A 24,972-nucleotide genomic window follows, 5' to 3' on the forward strand; every position below is an offset into this window, starting at 1 on the left:
CAATAACTAAAATCATTTTGGATCTTTTGAATGATTTGCTAATTTTAACTATTTGGTTTTCAAAAATAACACTTCATATTGTTATAGCCCTTTAAAATTATTTTTACAAAAAGATGAGGCATTTAATCTTTACAAACACCCTGAAAACAGAAATGCAAAAACCATTTCTGTTTTGTTCTGTTTCAATGTTTTCAAAAAAGGAGAGAAAGATAAAATAATATTGAAGCTCTTTTTAAAATAAAAAAGATTTATTTATTTGCCAGGCATAGTTGCAGAGAGAAGAGGAGAGACAAAGAGATCTTCCATCTGTTGGTTCTCTCCTCACATGGTACAACGGCCAGGACTGGGCCATCTTGAAGCCAAGAAACCGGAACCCCACCTGTGTCCCATGTGGATGGCAGGGGCCTAAGCACTAGGGCCAAGTTCTGCTGTCTTCCCAGGCATGTTAGCAGGGAGCTGGATCAGAAGCAGAATAGCGAGGATTCCAACCATTGCACATGTAGGATGTGGAAGTTGCATGTGGAGGTCCAATCTGCTGTCCTACAATGCCAGCCCATGAAGCTCCTTGTAATGATTTGCTCAGGGCCATTCATTCAATTAAAATTAAGTTATACTGATTTACGATTACTGAAGTCCTACTATATGGCAAGCACTGCTAAGTAAGTAAATGGAAGCACCAAACATGTCCTCGTGGCTTCCAATAATAGATCTTTCAAGTATACAATTGTTTTTCTCAACCTTTTCCCCCTGAGTGGGAGTGAGGGGGAAAATGTATCTCAAATTGGCTACTTTTACCAACTTATTTTGAATGATACTATCCTAAAACCTCATAGAATCTCACATTATTCTCTGTGGTGAGACTCTAGCTTATCCTCCTAGATCTAAAGTCTGAAAAGGACTAAGGCTTAAGAATTAGATTACATATGGCTCTTCTATTTTTGCACAAAATCCCAACTCTTAAGAAATTTGCATTTCTATAGAAATTGATTCTCAAACATCTCCTTCACCCCTTTTTGTAGAGTCAAGGGATTTTAATTTCAAATGAAAACTTAAGAAATTCAATATATATAAAAAAGACTAAACTCAAGCCTCCCTGGCTGAGGAGCAGCAAGGAGCTGGGGAGGGGTGAGTGGTGAAGGTAACAAGTGTCCTACCCTGTCACTCCTCCCTGTGCATTAGCCCCAGGCTTTAGAGAATTCTCTCAGAACAGTGATTCATTGTTAGGCACTATCGATTAGAATTAGGTCTCCTGAGCAATTTTCTAACCCAGAATTATTTTTAGATTATGCCAAATGCATTACTGACCTCAAACATTTAGTTCATTGAAGCAGTGAAGCCAATTCACTGGCAAGAGAAGCAATTTGTTTCTAGAATAAGTTGCATAAAAATGAAGAGAAACAAATTGTATCATCTACAACTATCTTAAGGAACTTTGATATAGATGAAGCAGATCATGTTTAAGGCAAACACTTTCAATTAAATTTTCCAAATACTCTGGTTAACTCTTACGAATGATCATAATCCAAAATGAATAATCATCTTTTCATCTAAACTTGCTTCTCTGTATTAACAGGATATGTCAATACCCATGCCCTGGTTTCAAATGCAAAGTTAACATTGTCAGGAAGTTGATGATAGCAATCAAAATAACAACTCTTAATTGGGAAATTAATCTGCAAACTTGAATATTCATAAGTAGCTTATAAGATAAATCTTAGGTAAGACCAAAGGTCAGAATTTAGTATACAGTTATTCAGTTATGAGGAGACTTCAAAAAGCTCATGGCAAAATAAAATTAAAAGTTTATTTTGGTAAAAAATTGTTGAAATTCACACATATAATATGTGTTTTTCATGAACATTTTGAAGAGTCCTTATTCACATGGATTTCAAAAATTTTGGTACCAAAACAAACTGATCTTTCTTCCCCATAAATGTAAAAGAAAAAAACATTAGTTGATAGGCAGGAGCCAGGAACTCAACCCAGGTCTCTCACAGCGGTGGCAGGAACCCAATTAGTTGAGCCATCAATGCTGCCTCACGTTATCTGCACTAGCAAGCAATTAGAGTAAGGAGCCAGATCTGGGAACTGAACTCAGGTACCCTGATGTGAGGCTTGGGCATCTTAATCACTAGGATAAATGCCCCTAAACTTCTCTTTTAATTCTGTTTCCCACAAACTTTTTTTAAGTTCCTTCATAATACTTACACGAGACAATCTTCATAAAATTCCATAAAGGTTTTCAAAGGATCTACTTAAATTTATAAAGAAAAAAAAAGTAAGAAAAAGCACACACATAGTACTTCATAATACTTACTTGTGTTGACTGTATTACTGTAAGGTCATTAATGTAGCAAAACCCCGCCCCCATGGCAGAACGAAGTCCTGCAGTCCCAAAAGTCATCCGGTAACAAAGACGATCTCGAAGTTCCTTGTTCATCCCATTCCGTAACAGATTTTCGATCTGCTCTTTTGTTTTGGGATTCTATTAAAAAAAGAAAAAAAGAAAAACAATGAAGTATTAAAATTTAGAAGGGTGAATATGCATACATCACAAGGTTCTACATTCACCATAAATTCTATGGTGTTATTTATTAATAAAAATACCTGACATTTACTAAGTCCCCCAAAAGGGCCCGGCCCTATTGAGAGTGACTCTCTGTTCAATTGTTAGGAATTAATAATTTATCCAAGATTGTACTTTATAAGAATTTGATAAATTAAAGGACTATGAATACAAAACAAACCTCTTAGTCGAAAAATTACAACAAAGCTAGTGAATAAATGCCAGTGAAACATTCTTACCAACTATACTTAACCTTTACAATTCAAATTGATTAAGATCAGTCTTACTACACTTTAAAGTTACAAAAAAACCATTCAATTTATTTACAGCACAAGTTGACATAATAAAACGTCACTGTCAAGTGTGAGCTTAGTTAAAAATGAGAACAAAATTCAATGCGGGGGAGGGGGAGAGGGCTGGCGCTGTGTCCTAGCAGGTAAAACTGCCGCCTGCAGTGCTGGCATCCCATATGGGCGCCGCTTCATGTCCTGGCAGCTCCACTTCCGATCCAGCTCTCTGCTATGGCCTGGGAAAGCAGTAGAAGATGGCCCAAGTCCTCGGGCCCTTGCACCGCGTGGAAGACTGAATAAAGCTTAAATAAATCTTTTTTAATCCAAACATGGCTTTGTGAGGTAAGGTGTACCAACATCTGCATTTTGGGGTTCTACTCATTAGCATGTACTATAACTTCTTGGAAATTTCAAAGCTATCTATGACTTAAAACAGGGCTTCACAAAAGAGTAGCAGGTTTCAAATAGAAATGCCACTGTACAAGAATAAAGTTTAAGTGGAATTTCCCAGTATTTCCTTTTTAGGAGAATCAAGTATTAAGAAAACAATGTGACTTGGGCCCTGCACCCACATGGGAGACCAGGAGGAAGCACCTGGCTCCTGGCTTTGGATTGGCGCAGTGCGCCGGCTGTGGCGGCCATTTTGGGGGTGAACCAACGGAAAAAGGAAGACCTTTCTCTCTGTCTCTCTCTAACTCTGCCTGTCAAAAAAAAAAAAAAAAAAAAAAAAAAAAGAAAGAAAGAAAGAAAAAGAAGAAAAAACAAAGGCCGGCGCCGTGGCTCAACAGGCTAATCCTCCACCTTGCGGTGCAGGCACACTGGGTTCTAGTCCCGGTCAGGGCACCGGATTCTGTCCCTCTTCCAGGCCATCTCTCTGCTGTGGCCAGGGAGTGCAGTGGAGGATGGGCCAAGTGGGCCCTGCACCCCATGGGAGACCAGGAGAAGCACCTGGCTCCCGCCTTGGGATCAGTGCGGTGTGCCGGCCGCAGAGCGCCAGCCGCGGCGGCCATTGGAGGGTGAACCAATGGCAAAGGAAGACCTTTCTCTCTGTCTCTCTCTCTCACTGTCCACTCTGCCTGTCAAAAAAAAAAAAAGAAAAGAAAAAAAAAAAGAAACCAATGCGAAACACATTTCTCTCTTCAAGGTCAGTATAGATTTGGTCTGGTTTTTTTTGTTGTTGTTGTTGTTGTTTTTTTTTTTTTGAAAGGCAGAGTGGATAGTGAGAGAGAGAGACAGAGAGAAAGGTCTTCCTTTGCCGTTGGTTTACCCTCCAATAGCCGCCGCGGCCGGCGCACCGCGCTGATCTGAAGCCAGGAGCCAGGTGCTTATCTTGGTCTCCTATGGGGTGCAGAGCCCAAGGACTTGGCCCATCCTCCACTGCACTCCCGGGCCATAGCAGAGAGCTGGCCTGGAAGAGGGGCAACTGGGACAAAATCCGGCGCCCCGACCAGGGCTAGAACCCAGTGTGCCAGTGCCACAGGCGGAGGATTAGCCTATTGAGCCGTGCACCGGCCTGTACTATTTATATCTTCTATATCTACAGTCTATACTATGATAATGAATTCAAAATGGTAAACTAAAGTGCCTCAAAGATGCTAAATATTATATCCATATTTTCAAAGACAAAACATATTAATATATCTTAAACAAAACAGCTTTCTTGAGTAGTGGAAATGAAAGAAACCAGAAGACTCAAACTAATGAGAAGCCATGGAAATTTTGATTCTTTGAAATTTCAACCTGTTTAAAATTGATGGATGCTAGCATATACATATATATAACTTATACTGAAGGAGTTTATGTTTTATAAATGGCACACACTAATAGATACACAGCCTACGTAAAAATACAAATAGCTACTAAGAAAAAAGTCTTAAAAACAACCATCTGGCTGCTATATTATTCCAGTGCCCAAGAAACCAACAGATTACAGAAAGTAGAGACCTGGAAAGGATTAACATTTAAAAACAGGCATAAAAATGACAGGATTGAATATATTTTTCTTCCATGTGTGGAAGATACTTGGTACTGTCATATGCTGTTAGCAGGATTCTAAATTAGGATGGTTTTTTTAAGAGGGATTTTGCAGCAAGTATCAAATTTTAAATTGGACATGTCTTTTGGCCCATAGGCTTGCTGTCCACAGCAATAGCTTCACATGAACAGAAAGGTTTATTCATACCGAATGTTCACTGCAATGTCCTTACCGAGAGTTTTATTACTTCTACTGTGCAGGCAAAGAAGCTAAGACTTACAGAAGGAGCCCAGCATCACTGAGCTAGTATGGCAGATTGGACAGGATCTGAACACAGGTTGGTCTGACTATACCTGCACCATTTCACTACAAATAAGAGAAATTGTTGTGTCGGTGGGCTAACCTGCTTCGAATAATAATCTAACTCTAGCTACAAAGCAAAACAATTTTCCTTTTTATTAGTTATATAAATAAATGAGTCACCAAATATAAATGCCATGTGGATACCGAGTATACTACTTAATGTTCAACTGCACAGCTGTTAGAGTAGGACCTATAAGTTCCCCAATACAAACACCACAACCTGAATTGGCTGAATTCCAGGCTCATAGAAAGCTTGTAAGGTAGAAAAAATGAGGAGAGAGACTCACAATGTGTTAGACAGATCAAGTAAATGTGTGTGGGAAAAAGAGCTAAATGATTATGATAAGCCTGTGAAATTTACCTTCAACTCAGATTTTTCCACTAGTTAATATTGAGACATTAATCAGATGTTAATGTCAAAAACTTTTAAAAGTATAACAACACTCTTCTATGTAGCCATGATTATTGCATATTTTCAGATGATAAAATTACATTTGTATTTTGTTGCTAAAATCTTTAAATCATTATGGTTTTTTTGGGCTGGCGCTGTGGCATGGTAGGGTAAGCCTCTGCCTGCGACACTGGCACCTCATAAGCACGCCGAAGCTAGGAGCTAGGAACTCCATCCTAGACTGCAACGTGTGGCAGGGGCCCAAGAACTTGGGCCATCTTCTGTTGCCTTCCCAGACCCATTGGCAGGAAATTAGTTCAGAAGCAAAGTAGCTGGAACTTTGAATAGGCACTCCAATACAAGATTCTGACATTGCAAACAGTGGCCCATTCTGCTATGCCAGAATACCAGCCCCTATCTTAGAATCCTAATAATTTTAGTATCTCCAAAATTTTACATAAAGTCCAAAGATATTTTAATGACTACTTCATTTCCTATTCTTTATCAGGAATAAAACTAATTGTTTAGTTTGAAATCAGTATGCTAAATAAAAGAATTAAAGCCATGAATTATTTTCAAATTTTACCTGCATACCAAAAATTTTTCTTTAGGTTCTAATCCTATGGATTCCTGTAACTTTACATGCCAAAATGAAGAAAACAAAGTGTCTTCTTACATGATACTCCTGGAGTTAGATTTTTCCCATATTGGAGAACCATAAGGCACAAATCAAAGAATACATTAAAAAATTGATTCAAAAAACATTTTATAGAAGTGCTTCTTTTAACAAACAACTTTTTAAAATGTTCATAGGAAGAAAACTGCACATTAGACCAAAATCTGCCTGCCATCAAGTGAAAGTATTAGCATTCACTTATTAAGGATCAGCTTAGATTGAGCCAAGCTCTTCTGAACCTATTCTGTTCATAATTAGTAAATACATCATTTATGTATATAGGGGTTTATGAAAATATGTAAAATTTGTAGCCAGGTTTCCCAATGAGGAAACCTATAAATGATTTACTTGTAAATCTTTTCTACTTGTTTGTTAAACCTAATATTTTTATAAGTCTTATACAATTTGTATCTATTCCATTATTTTAGTATTAAACCAAATAGCTTAAAAACAATCTAAAACATGAATTTCACTGCTCAGAATATTAGAACAGATCTAAAAGAACATAATGTATGAGTACATTAACAATTCCCAATCCAAATCCTGTTATACATATAAAGGAAAACAGTATTCAAAATTGACTTTAGTAACTCAGATACATCTAAAACTGCAAAACTATGAATGACATTTTTAAATGTTACTGATAGAAACTTGAGTCAAATGATAAACACCAGTTTTATGTAGCTACAGAGAACAAAATTCTCAAGTATATTTCTAAACAGAAGTTAAAATAGGAAACTGCAATCTGAAAACCTAAGGGAGAACACGGATGGCATTTACCTCTGGGGGGTCAGCCAGCTTCAAGATGCAAGGCCAGAGGCCTAGAGCAGGACAGTGTTTCCAAAGCAGAAACTTCCTTATTAAGTACAAATTAAATTTGTGCTAAAACAGTAATTTTTTCTTTATTTAAAGGATATTTGTGTAATTTTAAATGTAGAAATTGGAATAAAGTTGGACAGATTAAAAAAATGACTATACTTAGCATATAAAGTAAGATTTTCTTGAATAATTGCTTAATGAATCAAAAGTCATATCCAAAAATGAAGATGCTAACTATGCCAAAAATAGAAAATAAGCTTTGATATATCACATATTGTTCTTATTTAAGTACAATACTAGATATGGCAAGACTAGTACAAAAGATAAAGCTAAAAACATTATTTTATCTCAAAACTTAAGCCTAGTATTTAAATATATATATATATTTTTAAATATTTTATTTATTTATTTGAGAGGTAGAGTTACAGACAGTGAGAGGAAGAGACAGAAAGAAAGGTCCTCCCTCTGCTGGTTCACTCCCCAAATGGCCACAACGGCCGGAGCTGCGCTGATCCAAAGCCAGGAGCCAAGAGCTTCTCCCGGGTCTCCCATGTAGGTGAAAGGGCCCAAGGACCTGGGCTATCCTCCACTGCTACCCCAGGCCATAGCAGAGAGCTGGATTGGAAGAGGAGCAGCTAGGACCCAAACCAGCGCCCACATGGGATGTCGGCAGCACAGGCAGAGGATTAACCTATTGCTCCACAGTGCCGGCCCCCAAAAAACCTTTTTCTAACAACCATATACTAAGTTGAACTTAACTATTCAATATACTTTGACAAATCAATCATTTATCCAATAAAATCTATTTGTTTTCAAAAATTTTTAATAATCAAAAGCAACTGTCAAAATAGCTTCTATAAATATAGACCAAATCCAATCAACAGCAACATGAAAAGCAATATGAAAGCTGGTGCATTGGCTCAAAAGTGGAAGTCACATATTGAGAATGGCACAACCACTCCACCAGCCCTGGATTGCCACTGTCCTTTAAATGCTATGAGAGAAATTATCTTTCCTCTGCTATAAGTCACTTCATAGCACACTCTTTTCTTTAGGACTTTAGATTGTTCCTTAATGCATGTGCCTCATGTGAAATAAGGCCAAATCTGACAATCCTAATGTTTTTACTATACACTGTATTCTATCGTCTGTCAGTCTCTCCTGCCTGTCTCAAGCATTACTTTTTTTTTTTTTTTGACAGGCGGAGTGGACAGTGAGAGAGAGAGACAGAGAGAAAGGTCTTCCTTTGCTGTTGGTTCACCCTCCAATGGCCGCTGCGGCCGGCACATCGTGCTGATCTGAAGCCAGGAGCCAGGTGCTTCCTCCTGGTCTCCCATGCGGGTGCAGGGCCCAAGCACTTGGGCCATCCTCCACTGCACTCCCGGGCCACAGCAGAGAACTGGACTGGAAGAGGAGCAATCAGGACAGAACCGGCGCCCCGACCGGAACTAGAACCCAGTGTGCCGGCACCACAGGCGGAGGATTAGTCTATTGAGCCGTGGCACCGGCTGCATTACTTTTTTGTTAAGAGATTTATTTATTTGAAAGGTAGAGTTACAGAAAGGCAGAGGCAGAGAGAGAGGTCTTCCATCCGTTGGTTCACTCCCTAAATGGCTGCAACAGCCACAGATGCGCCTATCTGAAGCCAGGAGCTTCCTCCAGGTCTCCCATGCGGGTGCAGGGGCCCAAGGACTTGGGCCATCTTCTACTGCTTTCCCAGGCCACGGCAGAGAGCTGGATTGGAAGTGGTGCAGCCGGGACTTGAACTGGTGCCCACATGGGATGCAGACACTGAAGGTGGCAGATTTACCCGCTATGCCGCAGCATCGTCCCCCTCCCCCGCCAAGCATTATTCTTGTCATTCATATACTAAAAAAATTTCACCAAAGCCCTTATTTTGCAAATGTTTTGAGGGAGACCACTATATATTATTAGTATGCTATATTATTCTTAAATGTCACTCAACAATATAATATTCATTTTCCATGAACTTTTAAAAGATTTCTGTACTATGTACTAGGCATAGGAAACAAGAGGACACTGTCTCTACTGTTAACAATGCTCAGGATCTAATGAGGTATAAAAATAAGAAAAAGAAAACCACCACACAGAATATGAGAAATATTAAAAGAGAAAGTTTTAAGATAGCACTTACAGGCCGGCGCCTCGGCTCACTAGGTTAATCCTCTGCCTGCGGCACTGGCACCTCGGGTTCTAGTCTTGGTCGGGGTGCCAGATTCTGCCCCGGTTGCTCCTCTTCCAGTCCAGCTCTCTGCTGTGGCCCGGGAAGGCAGTGGAGGATGGCCCAAGTGCTTGGGCCCTGCACCTGCATGGGAGACCAGGAGGAAGCATTTGGCTCCTGGCTTCGGATCAGCACAGTGCGCCTGCTGCATCGCACTGGCCACAGTGGCCACTGGGGGGTGAACCAAAGGAAAAAAAGAAGACCTTTCTCTCTGTCTCTCTCTCTCTCACTGTCCACTCTGCCTGTCAAAAAAAAAAAAAAAAAAAGATAGCACTTACAGTGTACGTACTTAATCCAGAATGAATTGAACACTTGCTATGTTATTTTATTGTTACCTTGCATTTTGTTAAGGAATTACAGCTTCTAAAAATCTTAAAGCATAACATTTAGGGATAGTTTAATAGCACCTACACTTTAAAAATTATATAGTAACTACTTACATAAGAAATGCAATAAATACTTCATTTCTGATGTGTTTTGTAGCACTGAAATAATAAATCTTTTAAAAAATTATTTGAAAGTCGGAGTTACACAGAGAGAGGAGAGGCAGCGACAGAGAGGTCTTCCATCCGATGGTTCACTCCCCAGATGGCTGCAACGGCCAGATCTGTGCCGATCCGAAGCCAGGAGCCTCGAGCCTCTTCCCGGTCTCCCACATGGGTGCAGGGGCCCAAGGACTCGGGCCATCCTCTACTGCTATCCCAGGCCATAGCAGAGAGCTGGACAGGAAGTGGAGCAGCCAGTTCTCGAACCGGCGCCCATATGGGATGCCGGCGCTTCAGGCCAGGGCGTTAACCCACTGCGCCACAGCGCCATCCCCAGCACTGAAATAATTTTAAGAGATTTTTTAAAAAAGATTTATTTATTTATTTGAAAGGCAGAGTTACTTAGAGGCAGAGGCAGAGAGAGAGAGAGAGAGAGAGAGAGAGAGAGAGAGAGAGAGAGAGGTAGATCTTCCATCCGTTGGTTCACTACCTAGATGGCTGCAATGGTGGGAGCTATGCTGATCTGAAGCCAGGAGCCAAGAGTTTCTCCCAGTTCTCCCACGAGGGTGCGGGGGCCCAAGGACTTGGGCCATCTTGTACTGCTTTCCCAGGGCATTGCAGAGAGCTGGATCAGAAGTGGGGCAGCCAGGACCTGAACCGGTGCCCACTTGGGATGCTTGCACTGCGGGTGGAGGCTTTACCTGCTATGCCACAGCACCAGCCCTGATTTTTTTTTTCCCATAGGAATTGTTTAGAAGGGGATCCAAGATGGCTGAACAGAGGGGCCCCCATACTTACCTCTACATTGAGAAGAACCATAACAAAGGAGGGACCATGTTTCCTGGAGACTGACTGAGGGAAACTTCAGCAAAGTGAGGAGAACTCTAAATAAGAGAGCTCTGAAACCCGACAGAGAGAAAGGACCAAAGCACACAGCAGCTCCTACACAGGCTCTCCACTGAAGGACACCATCTTGCCAGGAAGAGGTAAGCAGACCCCACCCCACCACATACCTCTCATCACAGACCAGCAGCCCTAACTAGAGGAGACTCCCACAGGTCTCACTGCTTTAAATTCAGTATAGGAAGCCAACTGGGGTTTGAGCAACTACTCCCCCAAATCCTGGATCTGAGCTGCTGTGGTCTTAGGGGACAGCAAGCAGCCCCATTGTTTCCAGAAGCCCCCAGAGCCACAGCCAGGGTACTTCACAGGATAGAGAGCAGGCCCCTCCACATCCCACAATTGTGGGACTGCTGGGCTTAAGCTGTGGAGCCATGCCCACTCTGCCTGATACAGGGAAACTCTCCTCTGCTTCTTGGGGCTCAGCAAAAGCCGCAGCCAATGCACAAGCCTGGAGGACCAGAGCTGAGAAAGGCCCCTCTGCATCTCTTCACATAGGGTGCTTGGTGGCCAAGGCAGAAGCCCCAAGGTCATCCTTACATGCCCCGTGGTAACTGTAGGCAGTTCCTTCTGTGTCCTGTAGCTCTGGGACCGTAAATCATGCCACCAGTGGGACCTATCTGATTCCTCTGCTTTAGGCTGGTGGCTGCCAGTCCACAATCCCCAGTATAACCGGCACTTGACCTATGAGATCTAGGTAAGGATCATGGCATCCTGTAGTTCTGGGATCGTGACTGTTCAGTAAGTCCTAGGGACACCTGTGCTCCCGCCGTGGGGTATGAGGAGTGCCTTATCTGCCTTCGTCTGCTCCAAGGCTGTCCCTGCTAGTGCACAATTCCCTGCATAACCTGTGAGATGTGAGTAAGGTGGCCTTTGAGTCGTGCAGCTCTAGTCTGGGAGTGTTGGAGCTGCGTTCCAGAGTCACCTGAGTTCTTCCCCTGGAACCTGAGGAGGACCTTGTCTGCATTCCACTACCTCAGACTCATGTCTGCCAGGGCACAATCCCAAGCATAACCTATGCATGAAACGTGAGACCTGAGAAAGTTTCCACTGCGCCCTGCAGCTCTGGGACTGTAAATATTGACTCTCAGGAAGGCTTGTATTGTCCTGTGAGACGTGGGGAAGGCTCCATCTCCATTCCATTGCTGCAGGACCACAGCTGCTAGTGCACAATCAGCATAACCCATGTTTCTCTTATGGGACCAAGAGAAGGTTCCCTTCCGGCCCTGCATCTCTGGGACTGTGATTATCAGTACTGTATTCCTCAGAGACACCGGAACTACCTTGCAGCACTTAGGGAAGACTCTACCTGCATTCTGTGCACCATCTCCAGCATAATATGTATTTGTTCCATGGTACCAGGGCAAGGTCCCCCTCAAATCCCTCCATGCTAGGACAAAAGCTTTTGGTGTTAGAAGTCCAAGCATCACCCACACCCACCCAGAAGGACCCAGGAAGATCCCATCCACATTACACAGTTCCAGGGTCAGAGCTACTGGTGCCACAAACCCCAGCATTTCTCAGGCTTGCCTGGTGGGACAAGGGGCAGCCCTCCTCTGCATCCCACAGAACTGAAAATGTGGCTAGAGTCACCTAGAGTCATCACAAACCCTACTGTGATTTACACCCAACTCCCTGGGGCCTGAAGAAACCCCTTTGGAATCTCACATCCACTTCAAAATCTTTTTACTGCCTCCAAAAACTGCGGCAGACTAGACGACTGTGGCAGAGACACTGCTAACACTGAAGACAGCTCAAGAAATCATTCAGGAGTTATACTTCTGGGCTCACCTAGAACCAAAGCCAAAGCAACTACTCATCTGACAGCCCACATTCAACCTAAAACAAAAAGAAGGCTTCCAATGAAAGCCACTCCATAAACTGCTACAAATACAGATGTCAGCACAGGGACACAGGAAACATGAAGAAGCAAGGAACCATGACATCTTCAAAAGAATACAACAGTTCTCCAGAAATAGATCATGATTTTAAGGCATACATTAAAGGTCTGAGAAAGAATTAAAAAAAAAATGATCCTAAGGAAACTCAACGAGATGTAAGGGAATACAGATAGACAATCAAAGAAATGAGGAAAACAATGCATGAGATGAATGAGAAATTCAACAGATATAGAAAATCATTAAATCATTAAAAACAATTAGAAATTTTGGAACTGAAAACTCCAATGAAATAAAAAAATATAACTGAGAGCTGCAATAATAGACTAGATCAAGAAGAAAGGATTTCTGATCTTGAGGACAAGACTTTGAAATAACTCAGACAAAAATAGAGAAATGTAGCATTGTAGCATTATGGGTAATGCCACTGCCTATGATACAGGCATCTCATGTGGGTGCCAGTTCATGTCCCAACTGCTCCACTTTCAATCCAACTGCCTGCTAACCACCTAGGAAAAGCAGGAAGATGGCCCAAATACTTGGGCCCCTCCACCCACGTGGGAGACCCAAATGGAGCTCCTGGTTTTGGCCTGGCCCGGTCCCAACTGCTGTGGCCATTTGGAGGGTGAAGCAGTGAACGGGAGATTTTTTTGCTCTCTCTGACTCTCTCCCTCTGTCACTCTGCTTTTCAAATAAGTAAATTTTTATGTACTCTTCTCTGAAGGGAAGAGAGAACTTCCACTTTGCTTGTGGCCCTGTCTAAATACTGACAGTTTGTGGACTCAAAAGGCTTCCATATGCTTGGCAGCTCAGTCAAGAGCCTCAGTGATCACCGATGTCATAAATAAGAGTGTCAATTATTAAATCAACAACAGGAGTCACTGTGCACTTAGTTCCCATGTAGGACCTCTGTCCTTAATGAGTTGTACTATGAGAAGTAACTATAAAACTTGCTTTCAACAGTACTTTATACTTTGTGTGTCTGTGTGGGTACAAACTGTTGAAATCTTTACTTAGTATAGAATTGGTCTTCTGTATATAAAGTTAATTAAAAACGAATCTTAATGACAAGTGGGATGAGAGAGGGAGTAGGAGGCAGGATGGGAGTTGGGGTGGGAGGGTGGTATGGTGAGAAGAACCACTACATTCTTAAAGCTGTACCTATGAAATTTGTATCATTTGTGTCACAGCTGTTCCACTACTGATCCAGCTCCCTGCTAATGGCCTGGGAAAAGCAGTAGAAGATGACCCAAGTGTTAGGGCCCCTGCCACCCACATAGGAGACCTAGATGAAGCTCCTGGCCTTGGCCTGGCCCAGCCCTGGCTGTTGTGGCCATCTGGGGAGTGAACCACTGGATGGAAGACCTTTCTCCCTCTGTTTCTCCCTTTCTCTGTAATTCTGCCTTTCAAATACATATGTAAGTCTTTTTTTTAAAAAATGATATACATAGACTGAAAATAAAGGGTTAGAGAAAGATAAACCATACAAATGGAAACCAAAGATGAGCTGGAATAGCTATATTCATACCCGATAAAACATACTTTTAAATTTAAAAAATGTAAAAAGAGGCAAAGAAGGACATTATATATTGATAAAAGGATTGATTCAGAAATAAGATACACAAATCATAAATATTTCTGCACCCAAAACAAGAATACCCAAATATATAAAGCAAATATTAGCCAGGGACTCCAATACAATAATAGTGGGGGACTTCAACACCCCACTGTCCTCAGTGGAAAGATTATCCAGACAGAAAAATCAACACAGATCGGTTAGCCTTGAACCATACCATAGAGCAAATGAACTTAATAGACATTTATAGATCATTTCATCCAAAAGATATAATATACAAATTCTCATTAGCACATGGAATATTTTCTAGCATAGACCACATATTAGGGCAAAGATCAAGTCTCAGTAAATTTTTAAAAATTAAAATCATAACATGCATCTTCTCAGACCATAAAGGAATAAAGCTAGAAATCAACAAGAATTACAGAAAACTTAAAAATACATGGAAATTGAATAACATGCTCCTGAATGATCAATAGATCATGGAAGAAATCTAAAAAGAAATACAAAATATCTCTTGAAACAAATGAAAACACAACATATCAAAATCTGTGGGATACAGCACAGGGAAGTTTATGGTAATAGGGGCACACATTTAAAGATAGATTTCAAATAAATAACCTAATGATGCATCTGAAGGATGCAGAATGGCAAGAACAAACCACACCCAACATTCACAGGAGGCAAGAAATGAGGCTCATAGACAAAAATCTAAAAATAAATAAACCAAAAAGCCCACAAAAAATCCACAAAATGAAAAAAGTTTTTTTTTAAAAAAAAGATAAGCAAGCTATAACCTCAGCAAATCTAATATAGGTAAAGAGAAAAAATGGAAATAAATAAAATTAGAGATGAAAAAGGAGACATTTCAACTGATACCACAGAAATACAAAGGATAAGAAACTACCATGAACAACTATATGTAAACAAACTGGAAAACCTCAGAGATGGGTAAATTCCTGGATACATATAACCTACCACCATTAAATCAAGAAGAAATAGGAAACCTAAACACACCAGCACCAAGTAGTGCTATTGAAGCATAATTAAGATCTCCCATCAAAGAAATCCAGTACCAGATGGCTTTACAAATGAATTCTACAAAATATCTAAAGAGGAATCAACTCTAAAATTTATCAAACTATTCCAAAATATTGGAAAGGATACAAATCTGCAAAACTCTTTATGAGGCCAGCAATACTCTGATACCTAAACCAAACAAAAACACAAAAAGAAAACTACAGACCAATATCCTTGATGAACATAGATTCAAACACTCTCAACAAAACATGAAAGCATCTGGCACCATGTCTGGCACACAATGACTCAACAAACTCTAGTATTCCTTCCCTTATTCTTACCTACCATAGAACTACAGTACACATGCAATATACTTAAGTTAAAAAAGCAATCACCCACATGGGAGACCAGGAGAAGCACCTGGCTCCTGGCTTCGGATCAGTGTGGTGCGCCGGCAGGGTGAAACAATGGAGAAGGAAGACCTTTCTCTCTGTCTCTCTCTCACTGTCCACTCTGCCTGTCCCCCCAAAAAAAGCAATCTCTTTGAGCTTCCCGCGTATCTCCTGCTCTGTTTAATTTTGTACTCTATTTCCTTTTAAATTTCCTGCCTCCCTATCTGTTATCTATTCTTATCCTCATTAACCACCAGCTCAAAATCTGTAAGAACTGGGGCCAGTGTTCTGGCAAAGAGAGAAAAGCCACAGCCTTCAATGCCAGCATCCCATATGGGCTCTAGTTCAAGTCTCACCTGCTCCACTTCTGATCCAGCTCCCTGCTAATGGCCTGGGCAAAGCAGTGGAAGATGGTCCAAGTGTCTGGGCCCCTGCCACTCATGTGGGAGACCTGGATGAAGCTCCTGGCTCTTGCCTGGATATTGTAGCCACCTGGGGAGTTAACCAGAGGATAGAAGACCTCGATCTTTCTCCCTCTCTCCCTCCCTATAACTTTCAAAATAAATAAGTTTAAAAAAATATTCTACAAGAACCTCTGACATAAAGTCTTCCTGAGTTTGAACTCCAAACATGCTTAACAGCCTGAGTCACGGGTATGGTTGGGGTAATGGTTAAGATGCTGCTTAGGGGGGCACCGTTGTGCCACAGTGGGTTAAGCCATCACTTCAGACACTGTCATCTCATATCAGGGTGCCAGTTGGAATCCCAGCTGCTCTGTTGCCAACCCGGCTTCCTGCTAATGCACCTGGGGAAGCAATGATGCCTCAAGTGTTTGTGTAGCTGTCACCCACCTGGGAGACCCAAATGGACTGCCTGGCTCCTGGCTTCAGCCTGGCCCAGCCTTGGTTGTTGTGCCCATTTGAACCACAGACCAGTGGATGGAAGATCTCTCTCTCTTACTCTGTCATTCTTTCAAATAAATAAGGAAAAAAAAAAAAAAAAAAAAAAGGATGCTGCTTGGGACACCTGCATCCTGTATCAGAGAGCATGGGTTTCAGTTCCGGCTCCACTTTTGATTCCAGCTTTCTGCTAATGTGCGCTGTGGGATACAAGCGATGGCACAAGTACCTGAGTTCCTGCCACTTACATGGGAGACCCAGACTGTGTTCCCAGTTCCTAGTTTTGGCCTAGCCAAAGGTACTTGGAGAAGAGAGCCAGTGGGTAGAAATTCTCTTTCTCTCTTTGCCTTTCAAGTAAATAAAAAATATATTTTTAACAGAGGGTAGGCATTTGGTACAGTGGTTAAGACACCACTTGAAACGTCCTCATCCCATATTGAAGTGTCTGAGTTTGAGCCCAGACTTTGCCTCTAATTATAGCTTCCTGCTTGCATACTTTGTGAAGCGCAATAAGTGGCTCAAATACTTGGGTTCCTGCCACCCACGTGAGAGAGACCCAGATTTTGTGTTCTGGACTCCTGGCTTCAGTCTGGCTCACCCCTAGCTGTTGAGGGCATTTGGAAATGAATCAGTGGGTGGAATATCTCTTTGTTGTTGTCTCTCTGTCTCTCAAATAAAACGAATAAAATCAAAAGTCAGTGTTAATCATTTAAATGTCTTTGTATTTAAATTTTTTAGTTATGAATTACAAATTATATTAATATATTTTCCTTTTAAAAGTATAAAGCCGGGGCCAGTGCTGAGGCGCAGAGGGTTAACGCCCTGGCCTGAGGCACCAGCATCCCATATGGGTGCTGGTTCAAGACCCGGCTGCTCCACTTCCAATCCGGCTCTCTGCTGTGGCCTGGGAGGGCAATGGAAGGTGGCCCCAGGTCCCTGGGCCCCTGCACCCGTGTGGGAGACCCGGAAGAAGCTCCTAACTTCCGATCAGCGTGGCTCTGGCCATTTTAGCCAATTGGAAAGTGAACCACCAGATGGAAGACTCTCTCTTTCTCTCTCTGCCTCTCCTCTCTCTGTGTAACTCTGATTTTCAAATAAATACATCTTTTTAAAAAAAATAAATAAAAGTATAAAGCCACAGACATCTATTAGCCTCATTCCCAGGCCCCTCCCTTAGGTGAACCACTTACCGTTTGTAATACATCCTTCCAGACCTTCACCTACACATCTATATACTTTTTAAGTGCAGTTTTTCTTCATTTATCTTTTTCACATACAGCATCAACTTACACATGATGTTCTATAACTTGCTTATTTCACTTAGTATATCTTATACAGAGAGACAGATTCACGTAATTCTGCTTACATGAGATATTTAGTCAAACTGACAGAATCAAAGAACAGAGTGGTAGTTGCTGGAGCTGGGGGAGAGGGAGAGGTGGGGAGTTGCTAGCCATCAGGCATGACATTTCAGTTACACAAGACAAGTAAGTTCTAGAGATCTGTTGTACAACCATGCACCGACAGCTAGCAACAGTGCACTGTGCACTTCAACATTTAAGGCTAAGTCTCATGGTAAATGTTCTTACTGTAATAAAATAAAAATTTTACAGTCCACGTATAGACTTACATATGTGTGTATCTGTCTGTACCTTAGCAGTCAGACTTGTGCTATTCTTTTCACTGCAGTGCTCCATTTAATTTACCCACTCCCCTACTGCTGGGCACTCGGGGTTTTCTTTTCTTTTTCCCTATTTTTTACTTACATAAGTAACAAAATATTTCAGAGAGAAAATGACATGAGAAAATTTGAATCAGAACACTTACTTACATGAAAGAGGGTTTTTTTGTTTGTTTGTTTTTTTAAAAAAACAAGGTAGTTTCTGATTAGCTGAAAGCGAAAATGCCTTTGTACAGGACACAGTATTTCTCATTTGCAATGCTACAGTCTGGTCACTCTTTCTGGCATTACACATGGCCATTCCCATGTTGTCTGGCAGGACACAGAGCTCGTTCCATCACTTGGTGTAGAAGATCCCAGGCAGGACTGGCAGCGATGCTGCTCACTGTTACCCTGACTGTTCTTCACCAGCACAGTTCATTTTCTCCACTGACTCCCAACACCAGAGGGCAGCAGCCTCGGCACGAAGCGGCGGTAAGGCAGACAGCAATCCATTAGTGAAAAATACTCCTTTAGTAATAACTGCACTAATTTACTAATCAATCTTTTGGGGGGCGGAGGACATTTTTAAAAACCAGGGTAGAATGTAAATAAGGTGAAAATAAAGAAGTCATCCATGCTGTCTCTCCAAAAGCACAGACAAAAGAAACCTGACTTACATTCTCTACAGAGAGACGATGAAAATGTGAGCTAATGGAATTAAAACATTTACATTCCTTTGTTAGTTCACAGGTAAAATCTGGAAGAATCAGATGATGATAAACTCCTATTAGAGTCTCCACTTTCTGATTTTTAAATTAAGAGAAAAAGAAAAAATAATTTTAGGATGATGATATATGCAAACAGGATTTTTAATGGCCTTGAAACAAACTTATAGAAACTAAATCAAAATATTTCATGAAAGAAAAAAATAGGGCCAAGAAGGCCCCAAATCACAAGCAGAAGTAGCCAGTCAACCTATTTTGAAAACTGTCAGGTGGGAAAGGAAGCGTTCTGAAATATGAGCCCTGGGGCAGGTGTGTGTATGGCTGCTAAGACATGGCTTGAGACACTCACATTCTGTACCACGATGCCTGGGTTCAGGTGCCAGCTCTGTCCCCAGTTCTAGCCTCCTGCTAATGTGCAGCAGGTGACAGCACAAGTAGTTGGCTCTTTGTCACCCACATGAAAGGCCTGGATTGTTCCAGGTTCCTAGCTTTAGCCTGGCTCAGCCTTGGCCATTGTGGACATCTAGGGAGTAAACCAGTAGATAGGAGTGAGTTCTGTCAGTATGTTTCCTCTCCCCATTTGCCTCTCAAAATTTTTTTTTTTCAAAATAGTAAATTTAGGGGGAAAAAAGCACAACAAGCCAGAACTTGAAATATGTTGATAACATCTACATTTTGTCCTACAATCAAAATTAAAATCTTGTCTACAACATGGATGAACCAGGAGGACGTTTTGCTGAGAGAAATAAGTCACAAAAAGACAAATATTGTATCATTCTACTGACATGAAGTGGTCAAATTCATAGAGACAGAAAGTAGGATGATGCCAGAGACTGGCAGAGGAAGAAATCCAGAGATGTTTAATGGACAGAACTTCAGCTCAGCAAGATGGAAAAGTTCTGGAGATTCGTGGCACAATGAGAATGCACTTAAAAACACCTATGATCCCCACATTTAAAAATGGGCAAAATGCTAACTTTTATATTAGGTGCTTTTTACTACAATTAAAAAAAAATTCTACCTTGTGTTTTAGCTTTTGGTTAATCCTCAAAATAAAAAATAAAGTAAGTACTAGGTTAAGGTCATCTAAATATTGTTCACTGTAGACCTCAGTAGTGGGAAGATAAAATTTCCTTCTCTTTAGGCCTACTTTGTTTAACCTAGGGGTGTTGAAATCAAATGGATTTTTCTCCTTAAGCTCCATCAACTAATTGTTCAAAATCATGCACATTTTCGTTTGCTTCATTTTTGGACAACTCACTCAGTCCCCTTCCTCTCTCCCTCCCTTGTTTATTCAGCTCTCTTACTTGTTTACTTCCCTTTCCCCTTCCTTCCATGGGTATATGCTTTTTTTTTTTTTATGCTGTTACCAGAAATAACATACCATCATCACTAACAACTTCTAGCTTTTTATTATTAGTAACAAAGATCTTGAATTCTATTTCAAGATTTTTTTAAAGATTTATTTTATTTATTTAAAAAGCGACAGAAAGAGATTGACTATCTGCTGGTTCATGCCCTCAATTGATGCAATAGCAAAGCATGGGCCATGCTAAGGTTACCTTCCACTGCTTTCCCAAGCATGTTAGCTAGAAGCTGGATCAGAAGCAGAGCAGTCCAGACTCAAACTGGCACTATAATGTGGGATGTCAGTGTAGCAAGTGGTGGCTTAAACAGCTGTGCCACAGCACTGGCCCTTCAAGACATACTTCTTAAAGCCCAACTTGGATCTACTGTACTGTTGTGACCAAGGATATTTTTAAAAAGATTTATTTTATTTATTTGAAAGGCAGCATTACAGAGACAGGTAGAGACAGAGAGTGGTCTTCCATCTGCTGGCTCACTCCCGCATCAGCCAGAGCTGGGCCGATCTGAAGCCAGGAGCCAGGAGCTTCCTCTGGGTCTGCCACGTGGATGCAGGGGCCCAAGGACCTGGGCCATCTTCTACTGCTTTCCCAATCCACTAGCAGAGAGCTGGATGGGAAGTGCAGCACCCTGGACTCAAACTGACACCCATATGGGATGCCGACACTGCAGACCGGGGCCTTAACCCACTAAGCCACAGCACCGGCTTCACCAAGGAATTTTTTTATATTGAATTCTTAGTATAGTTATGACCTGTCAATTTCCCTCATATTTCCCATTTCCTTGTGCTATTTCTCAACTTTTTTATATTTTCAATTGCATTTGGCAGAGGCAAGATACACTTTTTAATATCCCAGAGCTCATTCTTGTTTTCTGTTCATAACATCTTTTTTCTTTAGGCATCTTTATTTATTTGATGGAATAACTGCATTTCTAAATTTAGTCTCAAATTTTTAAGTTTTTCATTCCAAATTTCTTTTTTTTTTATAAAGATTTATTTATTTGAAAGGCAGAGTTACAGAGAAGCAGAGGCAGAGAGAGGGAGAGAGAGAGAGATCTTCCATCTGCTGGTTCACTCCCTAAATGGCTGCAACGGCTGGAGCTGGGCTGATCCCAAGCCAGGAGCCAGGAGCTTCCTCCAGGTCTTCCACGAGGGAGCAGGGGCCCAAGGACTTGGGCTATCTTCTACAGATTTCCCAGGCCATAGCAGAGAACTGGATTGGAAGTGGAGCAGCCAGGTCTCAAACCAGTGCCCATATGGGATGCTGGCACCACAGGTGGTGGCTTTACCCACTACACCACAGCACCAGCCCCAAAATTTATCTTTTTCTGACTCTACTGCTTTATCTTATTCTTCATATTGACTGTGTTCTTCATATAGCCTGATTCTTAATTACTGCTATCCATACATTTTTCTGGGAAGCTAGTATGGATTTTCTCTGGTTTTGTGTATATAGAAAAAAATCCAAACAGTAAATTTTTTTGGACACAGGAAGAATATTGTTGCCAAGGAAACCAAAGCAACTGTTGAGTAGCAAATCCAGCTCTTTAAAAAAAAATCCATGGCATTTTATTCTGCAGAATAATATAACCTATTCCAGCTTTTCAAAAGCCAATAAAATGGCTTTAATGAGTTCTGGGAAGCTTGGTTTATGGTGCCACTAGTATTTATTAAAAGCTTGGTTTATAGATCTTTTACAGCGTTGAGATGGGACTAAAAGTCAGACAACCTAAGGTCTAGTCCCAGTTCACCATTTGAAAGCTGAACATCACCGAGCGAGTCATTTCCTTTTCTGAGCCTAAGTTTCTTTATTCACAGAGTTGCTAGAAATGTAAAATAAAACTGAAAACATCTTACAAAGGCTAAAACACTACACAAATAAATTCAAGTAATAAGTGTTAACATGTTCCAAAATTAGTAAAATCATATGTACTCTGTATTCTTCATTGCTTAAGTATGAAATTAAGTGAAGTATTAGAAAAATGTGAACAAAATATTATATAGACTAGTATAAAATTGGGTGAAAAGGTGGCATATTGGAGAGCCAGTTCAAGTTCTGGCTGCTCCACTTCTGGAGCAATGCCTCTTCTTGGCAATGCCTCTGGGAAAGCAGTGGAAGCCCAGGTACCTGGGCTCCTGCTACCCACCTTGGAGACCTGGATGGATTTTCTGGCTCCTGGCTGTTGTGGTCATTTAGGACATAAACAAGTCTCTCTGTCTTTTAACTATATAGATGTTTGAAAATCTTTGGCTTAAACTGAAGTCTTTTATTCCCACTATCAGGCTTTTCACTTTACATTCCACTCTTTCTCAACTCAGACCTCCATTCTGAGACCAAAGTACTCTACATGCTATTTCTTAACATGCAGTGGCCAATACTTGCCTCTACATTGTTGTCAAAACATAGGAAGTTCAACACTGTTGCTGCTTCAGCTGGCTCAGCAGCTCTGCCCCTTGTTCCAGCCCCACTCTTCACTTACCCACCCAGACTGTCAGTGTTTAATATCCTGGGTATAATGTTTTGTTTCAACCAGTTAAAATCTAGTGGATCAGAAATACAGCATAGTTGTCATGTTAACTTTGACATAACACATGAATGCACTGAAAGAAGAACTAGGAAGTGAGAGCCTTAGCCCTAGTGCACAAAAGGCAGGGGCACTGTAGCAGCCGTCTGTACACTGCCCGGAGCAGGGACACCCTGATCCATGGACTTGCTCCCAAGAGCACTTTAAACATAAATCAAGAATTTCTCTTGGGGTCAGCGCTGCAGCGTAGTGGGTAAAGCCACTACCTGTGGCACTGGCATCCCATGTGGGCACCAGTTTGATTCCAGGCTGCTCCACTTCTGATCCAGCTGCCTGCTAATCTGTCTGGGAAATCAGCAGATGATAGCCCAGGTCTTTGGGCCTCTGCACCCACACAGGAGACTCAGGTGAAGCTCCTGGCTTCAGCTCGACCCAGCCCTGGCCACTGCGGCCACTTGGGGACTGAGCCAGCAGATGGAGGATCTTTGTCTCTCCCTCTTTCTGTAATTCTGCCTTTCAAATAAAAAAAAAAGAAGAATTTCTCTTCCATTTTCTTTTTTTTTTCTTTATTTTTGACAGACAAAGTGGACAGTGAGAGAGAGAGAGAGAGAGAGAGAGAGAAAGGTCTTCCTTTGCCATTGGTCGCTGCGGCCGACGCGCTGTGGCCGGCACACCACGCTGATCCAAAGCCAGGAGCCAGGTGCTTCTCCTGGTCTCCCATGGGGTGCAGGGCCCAAGGACTTGGGCCATCCTCCACTGCCTTCCCGGGCCATAGCAGAGAGCTGGCCTGGAAGAGGGGCAACCAGGACAGAATCCGGCACCCCGACCGGGACTAGAACCTGGTGTGCCGACGCCACTAGGCGGAGGATTAGCCTGTTGAGCCTCAGCGCCGGCTCTCTTCCACTTTCAATAACAGCTCTCATTCTTTTTATTTGTATCCTATCTTCTCATAAAGTCTTCCGTGACCACCCCCACCCACAGGTCACTCTTACTTTTGAGCTCCTATAAGAACTGACTTCCTAAAAACCATTTAACTGCCATGAAAACTATTCTATTGCTATCTTTGTATGAGGTGCATTTTATAGTTAAAAAAATAATTATCCCAACCTCAGCATAGCACAATTAGTAAATATTAACTCAAGGGTGGGCATTTAATGTTGTGGTTGAGACAGCTTGGGACACCCTCATCCCATTACTGGAGTGCTTGGGTTCAAGTCCCTGTTCTGCTTCTAATTCCAGCTTCCTGCTAATGTGCACCCCGGGAGGCAGCAGGTGCTGGCTCAAGTTCTTGGGTCCCTGTGACCCACATGGAAGACCCAGATTGAGTTCTAGGCGCCTGGCTTTGGCCTGAACCAGCCTCAGCTGTTGTAGGCATCTGGGGAGTAAACCAGCAGGTGGAAGATCTGTCTCTCTGCCTTTCAAATGGAATGAAAATAAATATTAACTCATTCAGCCAGGAGACTCAGTAGGAAAAGTACAGCCCACACTGAGGCCTAAGAAGAGTCTTGTAACTCCAAGTGTGCACCACCGACCAGCAGCATTGATATCACCTGGAAGCTCATCCTCAGGTAGAATCTCTGCCCCCCCCCCCCGCCCCCTTAGTCTCCTGAGCCAGAATCTCCATTTTAAGATCCCCAGTGATCTGCAAGCGTTTGAAGGTTTAAGCACTAGTTTAGACTCCAGAGAAAGAATTCGAATATCCAAGATGCATAGGACATATTTAACAGCATTAAATACCTCGGGGCTTGCTGAGGGGAGGAACCCTTTCTATCTTCTTCCCAAGCCTAGCAGCGCCTAAAACATTACTCCGGGCTCAGTATTTTTGGCTGAATCAATGAATGGACAAAGTGAAATTAAAACTTTTCCAAAAAGCTAATGCTTAGGGAAATGTTTTTGTATATTTTCATACTATGGCATGAACTCCCTAATTCAGTATTACTAACACAATCTCAAATGTGCCATCTTCTCTATTTTAGCAAATATAGTTTATGTAGCTGACAACAGAAAAGCTTGGATTATCTTCCTCCGTTGGAGCCACCAGGGGCCTCCCTCCCAAGTGAGATTGCTGTATTTTAATTCTGGCTTTCATCAATCCATCCCATATGCTTGGACAAGGCTTAATCACCACAACTTGAGGAGGTGGGAAACCAGAGGAGGAATGGGCAAGGCAGAAACAATTCTGGATCAGGAGTATCATAGCA

At 41.8% G+C, this 24,972-nt stretch overlaps 1 protein-coding gene across 2 annotated transcripts in view; it reads right to left on the minus strand.

Moving 5' to 3' along the window:
- The window catches only part of PGM2L1 (phosphoglucomutase 2 like 1), a 52,072-nt gene that overhangs the window by 26,078 nt on the left and 1,022 nt on the right, over nt 1-24,972 (minus strand). The window contains exons 1-2 of one of the 2 annotated variants that reach the window (XM_062198251.1): nt 9,236-9,385; nt 2,318-2,485 (exon numbers count right to left, since the gene is read on the minus strand). In XM_062198251.1, the coding sequence (XP_062054235.1) occupies nt 2,318-2,440 (123 nt within the window). In that variant the 5' untranslated portion in view covers nt 2,441-2,485; nt 9,236-9,385. Of the gene's footprint in view, nt 1-2,317; nt 2,486-9,235; nt 9,386-24,972 lie in introns of those variants that run through there. The other variant, XM_062198250.1, reaches the window with a different exon arrangement.

The sequence above is a fragment of the Lepus europaeus genome, chromosome 7, assembly GCF_033115175.1.
Source record: "Lepus europaeus isolate LE1 chromosome 7, mLepTim1.pri, whole genome shotgun sequence".
Taxonomy (NCBI): Eukaryota; Metazoa; Chordata; class Mammalia; order Lagomorpha; family Leporidae; genus Lepus; species Lepus europaeus.